We start from the raw sequence: 22,362 nt of genomic DNA, 5'->3' as shown, positions 1-22,362 counted from the left end.
TTTATTATTTAATCATATTTAAAATATTATCACGAAACTGAAACAAAAACTACAGGCCCAGAAGCTAACAAGTTATGGTGTCACTTTTTCTATACTAATATTATAAAGTTTGTTTTGATTCTTTGTTTGTTTCAAATGAATAGGCTCCGAAACTACTGGACCGATTTCAAAAATTCTTCACCGTTGGCAAGCTACACTATTCCCGAGTGACATAGGCTATGTTTCATTTTTTTAAAAATTAGGGATGCTTACTAAAACTTGAATAATCTAACCCAAGGTGTAAAAAAATAAACAAAAAACTTCCTTCAATCGTGTGCGCTGCGAAAACTTATAATGATAGAACAAAATGATAGGTAACAATTTTTCAGGACACATCACTATCTATAAAAAATGTCGCGACAGCATGTCTCTATCTTTTATAGTTACGTCACAATAAGCGTCCTTTTATTAATTTTTATTATTAAAATACCACCGCTAGAAAAGGCTCTTTATGCGTACCTATATATTGATCTTTATCAAAATAATTACCAACGTTTTACATAAGCTACAATTTAATGGCATAACCACTAAAAAAGCATGGTGGATTGGTGTTCTCCTGCCTTTTCTCTTGAATAGTTTACTACTATGTAATATAACAAAAATTTATCCACAGCAACGCTTGGCCGAGTCTACTAGTTTAAAATATGTATATACCTAGCACGAAGAAGTCTGATCACCGGCTTGCCTTAAAAAATATTACAGATGCAAAAATAAGTTTGCCGCATTCCCATCTATACTTTATGTGTCATTAGTGCACAGAATAATCTCTTGTATAAACATAATTTGACAAAATACGATGAATTAGTTAACAATGTAATCGAGACTGATGTATACGACTAAGGGGTTAGTATTTAATTTGTATGAAAATTATTAAGTATATTTAATTAGAAAATTTTAAAGATTAATTGTATATTATTCTCTAGGTTCTTATTATTGCGTAAAAGTAGATATAGGTTTGGTATAACAGCTTTACGGCGTCCTAAAGGTCAAAATTGGCTGTTTAAGGCGCTATGAAACAAGGATGTGTGTGTTTAATGTTCCTATCATAATACTTTTTTTCGTTACACAAACTACATTTATTACTTTTTATTTTGCTCCTGATAAAATCTCAATCAGTCATAAAAACTAAAAGTATATAGACACATAATAAATGTTAAAATAGTATATTATAATATTCACAATAATTTAAAACTTAAAATTAGGTTAAGCGCTTTTCTTGTATTTTCTTTGTGTCATCTTTGCATAATTCATTATCTAAATACGCTGGGTTTTCTACACCAGAGTCACTGCCGCCATCTGTTGTATCCTTTACTAATTTCAAACGATCCAAGCCAGTCATTTCACTCGACATTTTGTCTGAAGCGACATCTATGTTAGCTTTTATATGTGAAGTCTCACACGACTCTACATTTGCATTATTTTTAGCAGAGGTGTCGTTTTCTCTACATTTCACAAACTTCCTTATACAAAATCTATTGAAAACGAAGTAAAATAAGCCAGTGACCAACGTAGCGGCTGCAAATAGTCGATATGTCAATCGAGTACCAAAGAACTTCATCAAATAACCACCGATAAGACTCCCGGCACCTTTACCTACAAACAAAACGAATTCTCAATTAAATTATGATCAAGCCAATATACTAAAAGACACACAGGGTCAAATGTCTCAATCTGCGTTTACAGTCGCGTAATTGTTAAAAGCATTAAACATCATATAATAAAATAGAAGTTTTTTCATAAGATGCATACAAATCATCACAGACGTTAATCACAGCTACTGTTAATCTATGCAAATTGTTGAGAATTATGTCAAAACATAAAGACAGAGAATCCTATTCTGGGGGCTAGTCACCACCAAGGTCTATTCATTTTTATTTCTCTATTCACACATACATTATCATTACAGTCCTAAGCCAATATGATAATGTCGAAAAAATTAAATATAAAATATATTTAAATACATAATATTCACAATATCGCTACTGCAAACGCACTTTGTGAACATATATATTAATATGTCGGTTATGTCGGAGAAAACATTCAGTAAGCGCGTTCTGGCCGTTGGTATCGCAAACAACCTTTGCCGTCGCATATCTCCCCTAGGTACAAAGACACCGAGTTCTTGGAGAACACCTGGTTGCTCAGGACCGCAGGACTTTAAGCAACATAAACGTTTTATAAGAATTGATTCTTTTTTGCCTTTCTATATTTCATCTGACAGCACGTTTAATATTTACCGAACGTTTATCGGACGTACTTAATAACAGATGGCTATTATAATAATATCACATAATATACAATTAAAAAAGGCACTATTTTAAAATTATTGTAATGTTTTTTTTGTGTCGTATTGTGGTCCTAAGTTCGCGTCACAGAAACACATTATTTATGATTAAAAATGCAATAAAACTACTAAAGTAGTCGTTTTATTGCACTATACATAATCTGTTTGTAATTCAATACATAATTATTCCGGAACGGCTGAGTTTTGACGACTGCGCCTTTGTTACTTTTCCACAGTTTTACAATCATTAAAATGATGATAGATATTTTAAATCATCCCACGAACATGCATAAAGCACGCAAAACATCGACACAGATTCATAATTTGAAATAAATAATTGTATTTTGTCGTGTATTATCTGCCTATTCAATGCTAATCTTCATCAAACGTAATAACGTACCAACGCCATAATAGAGTCCTCCTAGTAATCCTTGTACGGAAGAATCGGTGGTAGTTGAGGAAAGGAGTGCCGCGTACGTGACCGCCGCAGTGAACGACAACGACAAAGTCACCGATTCCATTGCTTCAAATATTAAACTCAGCCACGGGTTGTATATGAACGAATAACCTGGAATTTATGTAGCGACGTGAAAAAAGTCAAAAAGTTGATTTGATTTTTAAACGGTAATATATTATTAAATACGTAGCTATTAAATTAAAATGGATGGAAACTTTTACAAGGGTTAACATGGCAACATGTGCAATGTAAAACGGTATTAATAACATATCGGTACAGTTATATAATATATATGTTATTAAATAAAACCTTAGTTTACCTATTAAAAGGGTTTAATCTAGTAAAATATAAAGAAAAGAATCAAATGACCCCAATTTTCTTGCGAACTGATTTCTCATTTATAAACCAGTCCGCAACGAGTAGACATCTATTCGCCCATTAAAGGTTTGTTTACTTTACGATACACTCTCCAATTAGATCAAAGAAATACGTACCAAAAAGACGAATGGCGTAGAAGATGAATCCGATGAAAATTACATTTGAATGTCCAATTTTTTTAATGATAGGGCCTGATAATACTAAGAGAGGTAAGCCAGCGATCCCACCCACTGTGATAGTAATGCCCATGAGCGATTGCGATGCTCCCAGGTCTTGTAGGAACCAGAATAGGAAGCTTTCGAGATATCCCCAGGCAGTGCCTGTAATATACGTCAAATCCAAATTAATGTGTAAAGGAAAATCTTGTAAAATGTATATATCGGTATCGGTAAATTGTATTTTGTTTTTGTTGTCAACATTCTTATTAAAAAAGTCAGGTTTAAGTCAAAGTTTTATTAATTACATGACAAATTCATTATTTGATTGAAGTCAAAATGATGAAATTTTCAAAAGCAAACTTTTACTATGTGCACTTTTGAAGTGTCTTTGATAACTTGAAAGATATTTCTATGTTCACGTTCATTGGCTTAGGTAAAACTTCTTGAGTTCATGTCGAGAAACACACGCGAAAGAGAAAGCATTTTTAAAAACAATACCAAGAGCATGAAATGACGGAAACGTAACAAGACATTAATATCTTGTCGTAAAAAAGCCAATAGGTACATATAATGCAATGAACTCGTGCAATCAGGATATAGATTTTGGAACATTACAGAACTCTATAGAAATAAATAACCGGTTATGAATTGTAATGCCGTTGTGAAATACTTACCCATTACAATACAAACGATGAGAAGAGCGACGATTTCGAAGTTTTTAAATACCGTGATAACATCTTTTACCAAGGTTTTTGCAGGTTTTTTGAACTCAAGGTCTAGGCCTAACACTAGGATCCCAGACATTACCTTCAACACTGCATACATATAAAAGGCAGGCCTGCAACATTATGTTTGAAAATCTAGGGTATTAGAAACTGGTTAAACACTTAACGAATATGGTGATAATTAATTTCCATAGAAAGCCTATTTTTGACAGCGGTACTTTCCTATAGATCAACCATCGATACCTAATAATTACATTAGCAGTTTTAAATAAAATTCTATAATCTATAAGGCATATCTTACGTACAAAAAAACTTTAATTTATTATTTTAGTGTTATGTGGGTTATATATATATAAAGGGTTATATAAACTATAGTTTACATTTATGTTTGTAATTCATACTCATTAGGTTTACTAGCTAACCTAACGAGAACGATTTGTAAAAATGATAATTATATGTATGGCCGCGGTTTATGATAGGAGAGCCTCCAGTTTAGATTTTTTAAGAAATTTTGCAATCAAGTAATACCTGAAATCTGTATATCCTTTCCCTCTACTAGCATAGTCAATGAACAACCCCGAAAGAGGTGAAGAAATAATGCCTCCAACACTTCCATAGACTTTCTGCATTCCATAGTCGGCTTCTTGCTCTCTAATTATGGCTATTACAGCACCTTCAAACAACGCAAACGATGTTCCACCAATAATACCAATAAGCACTCGAAGCTGCAAAAATACACATTTTAAAGCATTCTGTCATAGATTTTGGTTTTAATTTGAGTTTTTTTTCTCCTATAAATCAATTAATAGATTTTAAATTTACAAGTGTTCAAAGCATTATTTGAAATAACTAGGAGAAGGTTAGACATACATTAGGTGAACGTCTTATGTAACATACCTGTTCTTCGCTTAAAAACTTTTGGACAAGAGTTAAGTTAGATTGTTACGCGATTTAACTGTCACGAGAAAGTTAAGTCTTGGCTTCAATACATATACATGTATGATATGTTGATTAGATTTACTGCTGCTGATACCCCCAAAATATTTATCAAATTAAATGAAGACTTACAGCCATATAACTCCAGAAAGTAAAAGAAGGATCTATATCAATTTGTTGTTGACTATTTTCACAGAGACTTGCCCTGGGTATTGTCATGGCACAAGCCGAGTAACATTTAGAAAATTCTTTATATCCAACTTGAACCATGACTTCAACATCGTTTTCAGCCTGAAAATTTTCATAAAAGACTTCATTTTAATAAAACATAATGCCATAATGGCATAAGAATTTCCATTTAAAACAAAACATGGGAAAGTCTAGTAGATTAAAATAAAATATGTTTATTATGGAATATAAGATACAGGTATCACTTATTCCACGTCATTAAATTAGTATCGGTAGACATCCCTACTCATCGGCAAAGAAGGCCGAGAGAAAAATCCGAAGTAAAAAGCTCTCGGTATTTTTAATTACTCTAAAATAATAATGACATTCTCGTACACTAAAAGAGGACAATTAATCAGTACTCTATTGAATGTTAATGATAAAGATAATGCTTTAAGTAGCGACCCATAGACTGTATAGAATGTCATTGTTCTAAGTCTTCTCAGTATCTGCCTTGACCTTTTGATAGATTAGCGATAATAGGTAGCTAGATCTGCTCATTTGAAAGATTAATACTGTCGCTATATGTACCTAACAAATTTAGATACCACAACCCATTCTACTTATGCGTAAAACTACCAAGAATAAAGGCATTTCTTATTCTACTTGTGTTATTAACACTTCAAGAGTGATACTTACTTCCTTGAACCTATCGATACACGTTGTACTATCAACTCCTTCAAAATCTTTAAAGGATTTATTTCTACTTTGTATAGCATTAATCGAATACACTGGTGATTCATCCACATCATCTTCTATATGCCGTGCTATTCTTGCACGATAATCTTCATATATGTCCTTTTCTAATTCCGAAATTAAATCAAAGTTTCCCAACAAACATGTGATGTTATTCATATCATTACAATTCATAGTATACAATCGCGGTGTAGGAAAATACATTTTATTATCGGACACTTGCGTTATAGTTGAATTAAAATTTGGATTGTTTGTCAGGATACGAACTCTTTTTCTATCTTTTGAATCAAAATCTTCAGATAATGGATTTATGACGTTTCGATATATAAGCCGCTGTGATCGTGTCAAAGACTTTAAATTAACATTATAAGATTTACTTTTAAGTACAACATGCATATCTGTCGATGCGTTTAGAGATTGGCAAACAAATCCACATGATTGTAACCTTAAAACAAAATACATAATAAAAGACCAGAAGATACAAATCAGAGAACAAGGAGCTGGAATTTGATATACTTACGTCAAATTAGTATCATGTTCATATGGATGTATAGGATGACAAGAATATTGTCTAACATCTTGAAGATGCAGAACAGCACTGTCGCAAGAGGCTATAAGTTCTACCGCGGGTGGATATGTTATGGTATATCTACCAACGGGCACAAGAAGTAGCAGCAACGCTGATAAGCCACCCATAGATGATGTAAGAGCCAGTAATAACTAGAATTAAATTCAATTTAAATCTAAATAAAATTATTAAAGCGTAAAAATTAACGTTATTTCAGAAATAATTCCTAGTAATCCACGACTTTGACTTTTAAAAACCTCCTGATAAGCTACTGATTATAAAAAAGGATGTAACGTTTAAGGTAATCATTAGCGAAACTAATAGAAGCTACATTTGAGTCTCAATTGTATGTCCATCTGCAATGAAATGACATTGAATAATAGAGTCATCGATTTAAGTGCACGGACCGTAAAGTCGTCTCGTGATATTCTTTGATAGACTTATATAGCAAAATCACAATTTTATTACCGCCACAACCACTAAATGTTATTGTTTAATCAGTCGCTCAGTAAAAATGCTTGGAAATAGATTTTTCATTTTCATAAGTTTTGTCTTCTTAGTTTCTTTTCCGGAATATCCTTATTATAAGCGAATAATAATATATTAGAAGGAACAGAAAGTTGATCTTATTTGCCCGGCAAGTATTCTGGCATTTGAGTGAGATAGACGCCACAATTGTCTCCCAATACGTTACAAGACACAGGAAACCACTTTGTTACGTAAGAATAATTTTTATTAAAATAAAGAATTGTAAAACAATGGTATGCTTTGATTGGGGTGTGTATATTTTTTTCATCGTGGGATCACAGCACATTATGTTTTTACATAAATGTACGTAATCAGAAGTTGCCTTTTATATGTTAAATATTTCCGGCCTGTAAAAATTTGAGGGATAATTATAAATACTCCATTGTTATATTTTTTATATAATATTTCACGGCTTGTGTACAGCCAACTGAATCGGTTTTGCGATTACAATAGTTTATTTATCATTAATAATAATTGTAATTTTTTAACTTACCCTAAAGTTACCAATTTTATCAGCAAACAATCCGGCGAGTGGCGGTATCATTATCAAAAAAAGCGGAGTTAGAGATGACATCACAGCAGTTTCTTCCACATTTATACCCAATTCTCGCATGTGTATTGTTAAGTAGGGATATAAAACCAATTGCGCTACAATGTATTAATATCATATTATTAATAAAATATATACAATTTCCAATGGGAAGAGGCTCCAAGAACCCAGCCGATGTAGCCGACATAATAATATATATAATTTATATTACAATGTGGTTTTAGTAGGTACGTCATACCTCTATGACACGCTGAAGAGTCCCAAACGCCTCCATTCCTCATAATCATTTCAAAGGGTGAGCAAGACTGTATTCAGACAGAATTTCCGAATGCAATTAGTCCTTATATCTTATCAATTAAAACAAACTTGAGAACCGTACTAGGAGGCGAGTATAGTGTAAAGTAATGGATGTAACAGTGATTCCACGCGTGTACGGAATAGTGAGTCAAAAAGCTAACGCAGAGATACCAAATAGAAGATTAGGTCGAGCGAGCGAACGTGGGTGCGTTAGAGTTCCTTCGAGACGATGTGACTCACAATTCGGTGGACGGCCTATAATATGACCCTGTGAAAAGATGTATAGAGAAACTACTTACTTGAGGCATGTACGAAGCATAGTATTTTAAGGGGTATCAGTTTTTTTTGTCGGAAATCGTCCAAAATTCTTTTGAAGAATAACCGAATCAAATGCATTTTTGCAACTATTTTTAACACTACGTCGGAATACAAGTCATCGGTCCTTCAAAAACGTTTCTCCCTCGATACACTTGATTCATGAAAGTGTATATAAATAACCTTCCTGTAAAAAGATTGTTTATAAAATATTAATACATTCATTTTTCAATTCCATTGTTTCCAGTGAATTTGGACAGCTCAGGAATAAAATAAAGAAACTGAGTCTACTGTTTACTTCAGTTTTACTCGGACTAAGAAAATTATTGAATTGTAGGTAATATATTGAAAATTGTTTGATATATAACATTTACTCGCGTTTTACTTAACAAATCGCGGACAAACGATTGAAAATCATCACAACCCGTTTCTCAAAGAATTATAAAATCAAAATCTTAAAACTCGTTTATAAATGGCGGAAATCTAAGTTAATATAATAATTAAAAGTATTATAACGTCAAATTAAAACGGGATTACTTTAAAAGTGTACTTTATCAAATGTTGTTGTAACAATATTTTCCTTTTTGATTTATCTCGTTTCCAGCCGTAAAAGTGTGTAATATATGTACAAAGGAATTAATCATTGGGTACAAGTTGCACATCAAATACAATCTTCATAATATGTAGCTACTAACACAATGGAAATCTAACCATGTTCCCATAACAATATGCAGTGTTTAAACAAAACCATGCTAGTTGAGTGACTATAGGTCACAGGTAACGGTTATTTGTACTAATTAGTATAGAAACTTCTCCGTAACTGAGATGTTCAAAATTATAGTTATACCAGTATAACTGCTTACTGTGAATATGTATTATTCACACTCGGATAATAACTTAGAAGTCGCAGAAAGCGCTATTTAATAGAAAAAGCTTAAAAAAACTTCTAAACATCCAACATACATGCACTTCATATCAGCAGCGCAGTTCATATCATAAATACATATATCTATTCTCTCTGTATATAATTAAAGCTTGTACGGTATTTTAACCAGACAATACTTTACATTCTGATACGTATTAATCTTATTCTTCGTGGAAGGTCTCATATTTATGGATGATCGCGATAAGTAAAAATACTTTATACATTGAAAATTCTTGCAGGGAGGTATTTTTTGTTTCGTAACCATAATGATTATCGAAGAACGACTGAAATTTATAAAGCTTATCTACTTAGATCAGCGTATTCTATAATTAAATTAATATAAATAAATAGAAATGTAAAAAATTTCCTAGGCTCAGCCCTAAATACGTTTTTTACACCAGAACTAAAAATTGGAATTGAGTATGTCGTAATAAAAGCCTGAGCAATTTAAGTATGTTCTATAAATTTCCGCCAGAGATTAGATTTCCCTAATGAGTAGAGTAAATCTAACTATAAATCTAAATAACGATGCTATGTCGCTGTAACGCTTTTACAGAAGCTTAGACCTTTTGCTAGCTCGATGGATATCTATGGTAAATAAATAAATATTGCTATAAACTAATCTAAGTACGGTTGTAAGAGACGTTAAAAAACATAGGTACCTAAAGATAGAACAGAAGAAATTCAGATAAAACATCCTTAACAGCAGGATTAAATATCTTTCTGTAGATTATAAAAATATATAATTCGTGTTTAACAAACATTTTGGCACTATGTTTAAATTTATATATAGTAAATAATTAGATTTGATTGTATTTACTTGAAAATAAAATCCTAATTATTTATTCACTTACGACATAAGCCACATACTATATTTAGAAGATCTTGAACTATGTCTGAAATTTAAGTTAAAAATATAAAACTTATAGCAAGCACTACCCAATTTACATACATGAAGTAATAGTAAAAACCTTTCTACCATAAAACGTATAAACATGCTGTATATTATAAAAAAGAGTAGAGTCAAAATCTTATCTATAAATAATTTTGCGTGAGCCATAAAAACTATTAAACGTATATTAATTATTTTCATAGTAAATACCCAAAAATCTGTTTTAGTAGTCACAATAATGATTTTTGTTCAAATTAATCCATGTAAAGTCTACAAATATTTTTTTATTGAACGAGTTGGATTTATCAAAATAAAGCATTTATTTAAAAAATAAAACATTGTTTCATTTGCAAGAAGGGCACAAGTAGTTCTTCCATTTTTTTTTCGCACGATTATTTGACAAATACACATTTGATTATTCAACATGTTAAGCGAAAATACTTTCAATAATACATAAGTTTGATTTATGGATAAGTAATAGTAATGTGTTTGCATAATTTCAACGTCGAACTCAACATAAATTTCCAAAACTATCAAAGTACTTAAAAACCAACAGTACTCACCGTCATCTATAAACTTAGGTACAATTATTACAAGTTTATAACTCTGAAACTTCCTTACAATACAGCCAGTTTTGCACTATTTTTTTTAAATATCTTGCGCTTAAGAACCCAGTCGTTTTATCGCGTGTAGTCCGCGCGCGATACAATTTTGCTTTACGACCACGCTAGCAAAACTCCGTCGTCCTCTCACATACACCACACCTACTGGCTCACAAACAATTCACCAGTTAACTCTTGTATATATATGTACATATGTTTATTAAGTACACACCAAGGCTATCAAAGTTTACTAAGTAAATATAGATATTTAGGAACAAATGTTGTATTTATGATTTTAATGTGTTGTGGGGATAATGTATGAATTAAGATATTTTAATTCTTGCCTCAAATTATTTAAAAGGCGCAACAAATTTGTGCTTGGGTTTTCGTTCATTGGAATGGACATTGTTTCTTGACAATAAAATATGAGGTTATAATAACATCAAAATATGTCGTTAGAAACGACGAGTTTTATGATGTGATGAGTTTTATTTCTACAATATTTGTTAAGGACCGATATGGTCGCGAACTCCAAAAAAGTACATAATTTCTTTCCATTTATTTTAATTTCGTCATCGTTTCTTGAAATAGGGCGAATGGAAAAAATATATGGTGGAGTTGAGTAGTTTATGTATCCATTTTGAAAGATCGATTAAAATAACTTAGCTCGATAGTAAAAAAATCCAAACGTAGCCAATTTTTGACACTTTGAATTCATTTTATGACGAAAATGTTTATGGAAAATGATTTTGAAATTTACACGATATATTTTATCGCAAGCCAAGTAATTACATAAATTTAATGTTTTACATAACTAATTGATGCCGGCGTGCCTCAGTGCTCCAGCACTCCACTGCGCCCCACAGACACAGCAATTCGTGCTGGGATTGGGCCTTAAACTATTACTTATTTTATAACGCATTGTGTATACAAAGTAGGTATGTACCTGAAAAGTTTCCAAGAATTTCGAAATTTGATGATCTTCCGATATTTACTAAAACGCTATTTCTCCTTTCTAAAACTTGTTACAATAAATGTAGCATTTTAGTTAGATATAGCTAAGAATGTAAGTACTTAAAGAAAACAGAAATCTATTCTTCTGATCTATATATTATTTTACAAGTTGAATACTTGTATAAGATATTTGATATACGATGCAGAAATGTTGACGTAATTACATGAAAATTACTCAGATACAGATTACTTATTAAAAGGCATTAACAATTAATTGAATGCTTTGTGTTAACTTTATTAGCAAATCTGATTAAAAATAAAACATTATGCACGTTCTTTTTACTATAACACAAATGATCACATTTTTACTAAATTCGTAAGATTCATTCAAACTAGGATAAAATCTGCATTAAGCGTAACTCGTTTAAAACGAGCTATTTCCATTGACCTAGTCCTTAAAACATGTCTTACGTAAAAAATATTAGTTTTGTTGCGAAACCTATAACCTATGGCTACTATTACTGCGATGACGTCATACACTAAAACTCACTAACACAATATATAAAGGCCGATTTACATTATCATTAGTGTTTAGCAGAGTGCTTTAGGATAGTACTTTAGTTGAAACATGTAAACGCTACGCTAAAGAACTTGCCTTTCAAGTTGTACTAAAGCACTCTCCTAAACACTAAGATAATGTAAATCGGCCTTAATATAAAACTTTTCGACCTTTACCAACACTGCGCTGGCAAAACAGACCGAGCTGAGCTATTAAGGCTCATCAGGTCAACTAGAAGGTTCCATTAAAAAATAGCCACTAAGATTCAAAGGACCATTATTGTGAAATGGTCAAGAATTCTCGCTCCCTATATTGGTGGGAAGAATAGTACACATTCCTCAGTGAGTCCTGTATTTTAACAGGCTTTAATAGTTAATTATTTAGTTTTCAATTAGGACACAAAATAACAAATTATACTTATAATCATTTATTTATTAAAACCACACTCTAAGCACACAATATAATAATCAAAATCAGTCTTTTTTATACCTATTACATAGATGACTAACATTTGTGTAGCAGCCTAAATATCGTACGCATGGTAATGTGCTATTTAGTACCATTTATAATTCCTAGATATATTTTAAGATTTTCTATACTTTAACAAATATCAGATTAGGTCCCGACCTTTATTATATCATCTTCCCACTGCTTACTTGATTTTCAGTTTAATTTTTATTTTATTGGTAAATAATCAAGTACTTTTAAATGCGAACTCTTGAAATTAAATAGTATTATTTAAAAAAATGGAATAATATAAAAGCGTGATAAACCTTCGCCTTCAAATAGATCAATAAAGAAACATTGATATAATTAAAAAGATTACAAATTTAAAATTTTGAAGAAATATTCCACTTCAAGTAAACCATCCTCTGCTAAATCACTACAATGTATAGCATTTTGCACCTTTGTTTTCCCAAGTTTAGCTCTCATTGTGTTTGGACGTAATAATCTTGCAATTTCCTAAAAAAAAAAAACTTTACCGCAGGTTATCATGATTGGTTTATTCAATAAATTCATATTCATATTCAATAAATAAGCCTCGAGGAACAAATTATATTGAGGTGATATCAATTTTCCAATTTAATTAACATTTACTGGAATTCACTACTTTTAACTATTTTAGCTTTATAGCGATTTGTTCAAGCGGGTGTTATGGATTCAAAACTAGAAGATAAGGATCACCTTATATTCTAAGTTTTGAATCAAGCCAAGCCAGTTACATAGGCCACTTTTCGCGTATTGTTTTATATATAAACGTTCTATATATACACGAAGCAAAACCAAAATGTATTACAATCGTTTCAGCATATTTGAGTTTATAATAAATGATATTCTGTATTACCATATTATTGTCTTAGCGCTGGTGAATAAAGTATAATTAAACTTGACAATGGCACCATGTAACTACCAAAACTTCGGTTTGTGTGTCATGCAGATTAGTGAGAATGACCTCATAGAAACAATTTTAGAAGTTTGGACTTAAGTAAGTTAGCCGGTATAATCATGGTGGGCTTACAACAAAGACATACCGGATCAGATGGCCCCACTAATTTTCTAAACTCAACGGCTGTATTAGTACGCTTATCCTTCGCAACAATTTCCATTGCAATACACGGACCACTTGAAAGCTCTTCCACCATTCCCTGTAATATGTAAAACCTTAAACATATTGAAAAATGTCCAACTGAAGCAAAAGGAAGAGTGGAGCAGTGGGTTAGTGGTCTGAGCGTGCGACTCATCCCTGAGGTGGTGGTTCGAACCCCGGCTGTGCACCAACACTGGCGTACGATGAAGGGAAACATGGAATGCCTTAGAATGAAAAAAGTCGACGACGTGTCAAAGAAGGCAGATCAGCTACTTGCCTAGAAGAAAAATGATGAAAACGAAACATATACTTGGTTTTCCCGTGATCGATTTATTTATCACTGTTGGTATAAATTTCTAATTTAATTTATTTTTATAATCAACAGAACTTTATCAAGAGACACCAGAGAAAAAAAATAGGACGCGTAACAAGGCCGTCGCCAGCTGGGGCAGGGGACATTATAAGTAAGGGATATAAAAGAAGGACACACAAACATATAAAGAAATATGTTATAAAACCATGTTCTACGTGGTCTTCACTGCACGATAAATAGTGTAAAGATAGTAACTAATAAGATATATTAAACAATAAAAATTAACCAATTAGACGATTAGTAATTAATTTAATTACTTAAAAAAAGGTTTTTCGATACTGTAGCGCGGGGGTGCAAATACCTGCCCCCACTGGCGACTCGCCTGGTGTGTACCGTTTGTATAAATAACATATTATTATTGCAAGTCTTGTAAAATTTAAATAACCTACCTAATAAAGATTTACAAGGGGGGTTAGGTTCTATAAAAAAAAAGTTACGGAGGCAATTCCTTCACTGGAATAAGTTTCTGATCTGTACCTATTGCCTATGCCACTATGACACAACAATTTAATTACTAATATTTACACATTGTGTGGTAGCTTTGCATTTTGCTGTTCTGTTACTTCCATTAATTTGGCCTGATTATATTATCCTTCGGCCAGCATGGGTTTACGAATTCATGAATCGTAAGGATGTGGCCGTGGCAAAATATAAAAGTAAAATTCTCTAGAGAAAGTCTACAGTGAATTTCTTATAGAACCTTGTAATAAAATGTACCTTATACTCTTGAACAATTCCCTTATAAACTTCATAGAACTCTGCCGCATTGATATTCTCAACTATGAACATATTCAAAGCTGTAATATCAAATCCACCTTCGTCAATTGCTTCTAACGCAGCACCTAGTTTACCCTCTCGTATGGCATGTGGTTTCACAATACAAAGGGTGCAATTCGACAGGGTGGCTGTCAATCGAAGCCTTGATAAATGAAATGGTGGTGAGGGAAAAAAATATTCCACATCCTGTAAACAAATAATTATATTACCTATTGGGAGTCTAGGTGCGGAAACTGAGTCCACAAACCAAAACATTTAATTATAGAAATAGAGTATTAGTTGGTTGAGCCATTTTTAAATACAAGGCTTTCTCGCCATACATTATATAAATCAAATTGTAAGAAGGCACAGAAAGTTATCTCACATCTTATTACCATGAATATACACAGACTTCTGACTTCGCCTATATTTTTTACATCTAATATACCTGAATAGCAGTTTCAGTATCACTGGAGACATCAACACAGTTCTTAACAGGATCAGATCCATAAAGTGCCCTTATAGTGCCTGGTTTAGCTTTCATTGGATCTTTATCACCAATTATCTGTTTGGAGAGGGCAACAGCATCTTTACCAACAAGCTCCATACCATACACTAAGTCTCCCGTTAGATGCTCCAAAAGAAAGCTGTAGATATTTTAAAATTCTTGTGAAGTATGGTTTATGTGAATTTTAATTATCTAGTTTATTATTATTTTGGATTCCATTTATTTGTATACTTTATCCACAATGCTATTGCAAATTTGTTTTAAATTGTCTTGTATAATAATTACATTTAAATATATATATTTATCCTAGTGTGAACTTATTTATGAACCTTTAAATCATAGATTCTGTTGCAATAAATTTTTTAATGTAGCCCAGCATAATGTTGGCCACTATATATATCAAATATAAAAAAACCTATATCAGTGAATAATTAAAAAAAATATTGAGCCTGGCTACATTTTGCTATAAAATGGAAATTACAAAATTATTAAATTTCTTACCTAATGAAGATAGAAATTCTATTATCAAACAACAATAAGAATCTAAGCTCTATTTAGAGTGTTTAACATAATATGAAGTATATGCCAATTTAAGTTTCAAAAATAATTTACCATATCAATAAAAATTGTAGAATTACTTACGGAAATGTAGGATCCGTTAATTGAAATCTATAAAGATAGTTTACATCATCCCCTGTGAGGCGGGCTTTTTTCATTTTAGTTATCTTAAGGTTGTGTTCAAAGAAGTGCGTGATAATTTTTCCAGTAACCTTTGATGAAAGGGGTTTTATTAGTGCAAATGTGCTGTAAGAATAAAATTATATATTTTTTAAAAAGGAAATAAAAAATCAATGAATTTTAATATCAGACTTGAACCTCACACTTCCATATCCTTGTGCAGTTTTTCCTTTGTGTGTTCACATGCAAAATCAATAATTTTGACCAATCTTCCTAATATGTAAAGGGAACTCCCAATAAAGAAATTGTCAAGTGTTATACCATTCACCTTCACTCTTCTTAAAAAGGTCTTCCTGTTCTTCAGATCATACATCTCGATTGTATCATCGGTGGGATAGTAAAATACATTAAATCTTCTTACAAGGCTTGCTTGGTTGTCATACCATTCTCCAATAAATGAGTATTTTTCTTTATATGCTCCTTCCTATGGATAAATACATGTTCAGAATAATAACATAATTTATTATATACTCGTAAATCACAACATAATTTGCACTACTTGCCATGATAATAATGTTTTACTATTAACAAAATAATACAATTATTTTAAATTATACAAACACTATATTAATTGTCTAATTCTGTTTACAAATAGAAACGTAACATTGTTTTTGTTTTGACTTTTTTAAATCTAAAACGACATTTTCAGTGTTCTCATCTCTTACTGGGCAATGCCAATTATTGCCAATTGCCAAGTAAGTAATCTGTGATAATAATTATTGTGAATATTGTCCGCTTATGGCGCTCGCGTGTTCGAAGTTCGAACTAGGGATGTGCGAACGTAACGTATATACTATAACAAATTTAAACCATTAGAGATGTCAGATGATGTTGATTATTTTTATTTAGTTCTAGCTGACCTGGCTAACTTCGTTCCGCCCTACAACCTTATAATATCGTTGATACTTTGATTTAACTTATTTTAGGATTTCATTAATGTTAAGTATTACATTAATACAACTTTTTTGCAAGTACAGAAATGTTTTATTGCTTGCCATTGCGAAAGAATAATGGCAGTTTTACACATTAGGCATCTTCTCTCTAGCGTCAATATGGCGATACTGTATGTTAAGCACTTTCTGATATCCAACATCTTTTGTTCAGGATCAAAGCATGGTTATGCATCTCCTCATTCACCTCAAGATCGGAATTTCTTGAACTGACACGAATTCGACGTAAAATGATGCGTAGTTTTGTCAACAGATGGCACCATATGGTTTTTGCATTCGTAAAATTAATTAATTTATTTATTGTTATTCGATAACTTATCCGATATTTTATTGCTTATTCTGCTATTCGGGACGGAAACAAATCCAAAAAATCAAAAACCATGGCAATCGGTCCAGCCGTTCTCGAGTTATAAGTGTTGTAACAAACACGACTTTCTTTTATATATATAGATATTCAATAAATACACACAAGTTTCTGTTATCTCAAATCACGATTCTAGTTTAGTGTTCTCTCTCTTTTTAATAGCTCAACACTACGAATAGATGTTGAGGGTTACGAAGACTCCTTTACCACTACCACTGGCTTCGCTACTTTTGGAAACAGTCATGTAATAAGATTCATACAGTAGGAAGAGCCTGTGCAGAGACTCCTCTCTTTAACTATTATATTTTTTTTTTAAGATTCTTATTTAAGGACGTGTATCTTCATAAAATTAGGCATAGACTGCGTAGGTCGATCAAATTATGATTTTTTTATATCCTAACCTCACTTTTGTAGATTAGTAAATAATGCTATAAAAAGGAATAAATATTAGACAAATTGAAAGAAGCTGACTAAAATTCATCTCCCCACCTTATATATAAAGCCAATCCCCTAATTTTTTGATTGCTGATGTTACTATCTAAACATTCCGAGATTCTTTAACGCACTTTTATGGTAAAACGGAACGAATGGCTGACAGTATTGGTAAAAGTTGTAAAAAAATACGACTTAAAAATTTATAGCTCGCGAAGTTCTTGGAATCGCGCATTAATATTATTTAACATTCTTAGAAATGAGAAAACTTAGAATTCACCATTTTAGTAATTGAACTCACAAAATTTCTACGTCTGCAATTATTTAATTAACTAGACCTCAAAAGCATTTTCTTTTGCAGTTATAAAGTTTTTATTGGGACCTTTGTTTAACGTGCCTGATACCAATTATTTTTCTTACTACTTAGCTGAATTAATGTTCGTAATAATAATAGAAGGAATGCACTGCACAGTTGTTTGGTCTGACGTTCTCATAGTTGAGAGTCGCGCGCTATTTCTTATTAATAATTATATCTAGATACTCATATTAAATATGCCTCCATTTACCTACTATATTTTAACAGTGAAGGGCTTAATTTCATTAATGAAGTATAACTACCTACTTGATGCAGTCTTGTTGCATTCAAAGATGGGAATTAAAAACAATAAATATTATAATAGGTCAAACAAATTTATTTTATTCTGATGTCTATAGAATTCTATTGATCTGGACTTGTTTAATTTTTTATATCCGTAAGTTCTGAAGCTTTGATTATATAACTGTCAATCAAAGCTGTGAAATAAAGGAATATAAAAATATATTAAATTAATCTTTTTTTGTACTTCTCCCGTTTACTTATTTGTAAAATGGTATGTTCATTAGTACAGTAGACATAGGCCATGTTACACACACATTTCCAATAAAATTTTCATTTTATTACAGGTTTATGATTACTTCGATAAGTATACATTTCTTTGCGAAATGTATGATGAAGAAGGGGACGAGATCGTGGAATTAGTTCTTAATTTTTTCCCTTTCGATAACTCTGTACAAATAATTAACACGAAAAAGGGTAAAACTCTTTTGAGACGCGTACAATTGCCTCCATTAAAATTAGAAATGCTTCAAATAGGTAATGTTGTGAACATATTTTCAAAATTACTGCAAATCACGGACTGTGCACCTTTGACTAGAAGAACTCTTTTTAAAAATGTGGAAAGGTAGCTTATACTTGTTTTATATGAAGTATATGTATAATCTAGCTGCCTTTTTTGGATAAATAAATTATACATAATCTTACTTGCAGTACTTTTGCTTTGATCAAACCCATCCCACCAAGCCAACATGGCAAAATTTTAACGTTCATCATGAAAAACGGATTTCGAATTGTGCGTATGAAAAATGGCAAGATCAGCAAGGACTTTGCAATTATACTTTACCATAACATTTCGGGAAGCAATATGATGCCGTAATGTTTTATCTTACTTAGCTTAGATTTTTTAAATCTATCATGTGTAAATACACAATGCAATACCAGTGTTGGTTGCATTAAATAATATTTTATTATTTGTAAAAAAACAGAGGATTTAGTAATATGTTAGAAGTAATTACTATGTATGTCGTGATTTACAGAATAATAATAGACTACATCACAAGCGGAGAGGTTATTGGCCTAGAACTAGTTGCTCCTGATGCTGTAAAAAAATGGCGCAAATGTTTAGGGGCAACTGAGCCATCAGAAGCTGCTCCAGGAACTTTACGTAATTTGTATGGAGAAAATACACTAAAAAACATTGCTCATGGTTGTAATACTTTAGAGGATGCAACCCAAGTATGTCTGTTAAATACATAAAATGGTTATAGATAGCTAACTTTTAGCTAGCTTTATAATAGTCATACGTATTGCATTCACGTGCCATTAACTTATTGCAGTATATTTAATTAGTGCTCCAATCTTTTTGGTGATGTTAAAATATATGGCAAAGCCTGAAGCCTAGTCTGATAAATGGATTCCCTGACACGATTTTAATTCGAACTAGTTCTGAAATTAGCGCGTTGAACAGAATGCACAAACACACATACTCTTCAGCTTTATATGAATATTAAAATTTAAGTAATAAATACTATAAAGATATAAATATTGATAGTCACTAGATAAGAACTATTTTATTTTCTTATGGACTACCTACGACTTTTTCAGAAAGTACTTGTGTACCTACTCATTTTTTCACTTACACCATGTAAAAATCAATCAAATTAATTTGACTGCATATTTATTTATAAACTAAAACTAAGAATTACTTGGGATCTATATTAATTGTAGATGTTAGAGCTGTTTTTTGGTTATGAGAAAGGCATACCACGAATACCATTTAGAGCTACTTTGAAAAACTGCACATGCTGCCTTATAAAACCTCATGCTGTTATTGATGGTAATATTGGCTCCATTCTGGAAGTTATTGCTACATCTAAAAAATTCTATGTATCAGCCATGGCTCTGTTTTCTGTTAAATTGATGAATGCAGAGGAATTTTATGAAATATATAAGGGTGTTCTGCCAGAATATGAAGTTAGTACAAACTATTACCTATAAAATTATTGAGCTCTAGTAGTTCTTCTAAGTAGGACTCTAATGCTAAGAATGTAAAATAAGATTTAGTATGAATTATAAAAATCCAATCCGTTTGACATACATGAGTCACACTGAATCATACCATGAGAAGCAAGTGATGTAGGCAACAATAGGTTGGTTCCTTTATCACAATTTATAAACATTCATAGTTCGTAAATAAAATTTTAAAAGGATAAGATATTAATCTGTGAAAAATATAAATATTTTAGTTTTTTACAAAGATTTTTTTTTTTTTAAAGTGTGTACTATGTTTCAGGCCATGTGCATACATTTAGCTGAAGGGAAATGTGTTGCACTAGAAGTAAAGTCTGATGATGCAAGTATTAACATTGTGTCTGAATTCAGAAAAGTTTGTGGACCTAGAGACCCTGTATGTAATTAAATAGATTTCTCAATTGAGATATTTATATTTATTATTTTATTTAAATATTGTTTTTCTTACTTTTTTTAAATGGCTGTTGAGTTAATTTACATTATACTTATAGTACAATAGAAGTAAAACTAAGCTTTTCTCTTGACTGTGTTTATTTCAGGAGTTAGCTCGTCAACTGTATCCTGATTCTATAAGAGCTTTATATGGAAAAAGCATTTTGTATAATGCAGTCCATTGCACAGACCTCCCAGAAGATGGTGAACTTGAAGTGGAATATTTTTTTAAATTACTTGCAAATGATTAATATTGTTTTAGACATACTTCTACTACTTTTTATATGTATTTTTTATAACATTGTCATTTCCTTCAATTTCAATTTTTTCATACATCCATTTCCGATTAACTCTGAAATAAAAAATAATTTTGATTATGTCACTGATTCTTTACCTAAATTTATAAAATCACGCTAGAAAACTAAAATCATTATTACCTGCAATCAATTCCACATCTGTTTGAACTGCATTTAGGACAAGGAAAATGGCAACCTGGGCATTTTTCATCTAAACAGTCGCAAAGATCTTGCCCTGTTGCACACAGCTGTCCACGGTCATTATACAATTTTTTAGATTTACGACTCCGAAAAAAAATAAAAGAAATCTAAGTAACTATGTCTATAATTAAATTATATTGTTAATAGAAAAAAATATGCTACAAAAATATATAATATCTAGTAAATATATTATATTATCCAGTCATTATTATCCCTGAAGTTTAATTTGAGTGATCTATTTTTGGAATATATAACTGAAACATAAAGTAACAAATTACTAATTGTAAATAATAGAACTTACTTAAAACAATAGTTTTTAGGGTTTAACTTTCTTCTTTCGCGAGTTCCAGTTATTCCAAGTTCCAAAGATAAACTCGGCATTTGTATTATTTTATGGACAAAACTTTATGATAATAATAATTGTTCTTGATAATTGATCCAATAGCAAAGTCAAGAGCAAAATAACAAGAGCCCGACTTTGTTAATTGTTATTTATGTATGTATTGTTGTTTTCTTCACACTATGTATGGTGCGTTCCACTAAGCGCTCACGACGATCAAAATGCTCCTTTAGCCATTCCACATACCGACCGCGGTCGTTGTGGTCACGGCGAAAACGTCACTCGTGACGTCATGACTAATGCTCACGCAAGGCTCACAACGACCCATCTAAAGAGTGTGTTGAGAATAATTCGGCGCAATTTTTGAAATTGTTTTTGAAATATGATATTCAAAGCTTTATATGATTCTGAAAGAGAAATTGTAGTAGAAGCTATCGTTTCTGAAGCTGAAGCTGCTCGTGCAGAAAGAGGTAAATATAATTATGCAATATAAATTTAATACAATTGATTTTAGTTTATATTCAACAGCTATTTATACATTTTTCCTGAATAATTTATAGCATAACCTAACTCAATGTAAACGATATTTAATTTCATTAATAATATATATATATATTTGGTAAATTTATTTTATTTGCAGATGTATTTTTTGCAACTGAGCTATTAA

General features: G+C 31.5%; 3 protein-coding genes and 1 long non-coding RNA gene across 6 annotated transcripts; 1 reads left to right on the top strand and 3 right to left on the bottom strand.

Annotated features, from left to right (window-relative positions):
* Positions 1 to 1,186: 1,186 nt before the first annotated feature.
* LOC125053078 lies at positions 1,187 to 8,670 on the bottom strand. The gene is made up of 10 exons (XM_047654284.1): positions 8,144 to 8,670; positions 7,491 to 7,645; positions 6,422 to 6,621; positions 5,845 to 6,346; positions 5,110 to 5,268; positions 4,570 to 4,766; positions 3,991 to 4,154; positions 3,275 to 3,478; positions 2,724 to 2,891; positions 1,187 to 1,632 (listed from the first exon to the last, which is right to left on the bottom strand). Exons 1-10 carry the CDS (start codon positions 8,238 to 8,240, stop codon positions 1,238 to 1,240), a joined length of 2,241 nt encoding a protein of 746 aa, XP_047510240.1. The 5' UTR covers positions 8,241 to 8,670; the 3' UTR covers positions 1,187 to 1,237.
* A 3,832-nt stretch (positions 8,671 to 12,502) lies between these two features.
* On the bottom strand, positions 12,503 to 16,721 carry LOC125053937 (nucleoside diphosphate kinase 7-like). 2 transcript variants are annotated; one of them, XM_047655572.1, is made up of 7 exons: positions 16,558 to 16,721; positions 16,198 to 16,478; positions 15,959 to 16,120; positions 15,257 to 15,455; positions 14,770 to 15,015; positions 13,624 to 13,737; positions 12,503 to 13,054 (listed from the first exon to the last, which is right to left on the bottom strand). In XM_047655572.1, the coding sequence occupies exons 1-7, from the start codon at positions 16,558 to 16,560 to the stop codon at positions 12,914 to 12,916; spliced, it is 1,146 nt and encodes a 381-aa protein (XP_047511528.1). In that variant the 5' UTR covers positions 16,561 to 16,721; the 3' UTR covers positions 12,503 to 12,913. The 2 variants fall into 2 exon arrangements, with proteins under 2 accessions (XP_047511528.1, XP_047511536.1); XM_047655580.1 differs by lacking the exon at positions 16,558 to 16,721 and having other exon boundaries at positions 16,323 to 16,440.
* Positions 16,722 to 17,706: 985 nt separating this feature from the next.
* Positions 17,707 to 21,427, top strand: LOC125053116 (nucleoside diphosphate kinase 7-like). 2 transcript variants are annotated; one of them, XM_047654339.1, is made up of 7 exons: positions 17,707 to 18,669; positions 18,743 to 19,020; positions 19,107 to 19,268; positions 19,433 to 19,631; positions 20,124 to 20,369; positions 20,689 to 20,802; positions 20,966 to 21,427. In XM_047654339.1, exons 1-7 carry the CDS (start codon positions 18,667 to 18,669, stop codon positions 21,107 to 21,109), a joined length of 1,146 nt encoding a protein of 381 aa, XP_047510295.1. In that variant the 5' UTR covers positions 17,707 to 18,666; the 3' UTR covers positions 21,110 to 21,427. The 2 variants fall into 2 exon arrangements, with proteins under 2 accessions (XP_047510295.1, XP_047510303.1); XM_047654347.1 differs by having other exon boundaries at positions 17,709 to 18,552.
* LOC125053130 lies at positions 21,194 to 21,885 on the bottom strand. Its single transcript, XR_007117533.1, has 3 exons — positions 21,657 to 21,885; positions 21,296 to 21,402; positions 21,194 to 21,210 (listed from the first exon to the last, which is right to left on the bottom strand). It is a non-coding gene; the product is annotated as an uncharacterized LOC125053130 (long non-coding RNA).
* Positions 21,886 to 22,362: the final 477 nt, after the last annotated feature.

The sequence above is a fragment of the Pieris napi genome, chromosome 1 (assembly GCF_905475465.1).
Source record: "Pieris napi chromosome 1, ilPieNapi1.2, whole genome shotgun sequence".
Lineage (NCBI taxonomy): Eukaryota > Metazoa > Arthropoda > Insecta > Lepidoptera > Pieridae > Pieris > Pieris napi.
The sequence above is the reverse complement of the archived record's forward strand: the minus strand, read 5'-3'. Positions and strand labels throughout refer to the sequence as shown.

Coding starts and splice junctions, on each gene's coding strand:
- LOC125053116 (XM_047654339.1), top strand. Junction 19,269..19,432: donor TCGGGAAGCAATATGATGCC/GTAATGTTTTAT, acceptor CGTGATTTACAG/AATAATAATAGACTACATCA. Junction 20,803..20,965: donor TTTGTGGACCTAGAGACCCT/GTATGTAATTAA, acceptor TGTTTATTTCAG/GAGTTAGCTCGTCAACTGTA.
- LOC125053937 (XM_047655572.1), bottom strand. Junction 15,016..15,256: donor ATACTGAAACTGCTATTCAG/GTATATTAGATG, acceptor ATTTGTTTACAG/GATGTGGAATATTTTTTTCC. Junction 13,055..13,623: donor TAGTGGGGCCATCTGATCCG/GTATGTCTTTGT, acceptor TTTTTTTTTTAG/GAAATTGCAAGATTATTACG.
- LOC125053078 (XM_047654284.1), bottom strand. CDS start 8,240: ATGCATTTGATTCGGTTATTCTTCAAAAGAATTTTGGACGATTTCCGA. Junction 6,622..7,490: donor ATAAAATTGGTAACTTTAGG/GTAAGTTAAAAA, acceptor ATTTAATTCTAG/TTATTACTGGCTCTTACATC. Junction 6,347..6,421: donor GAACATGATACTAATTTGAC/GTAAGTATATCA, acceptor TTTTGTTTTAAG/GTTACAATCATGTGGATTTG.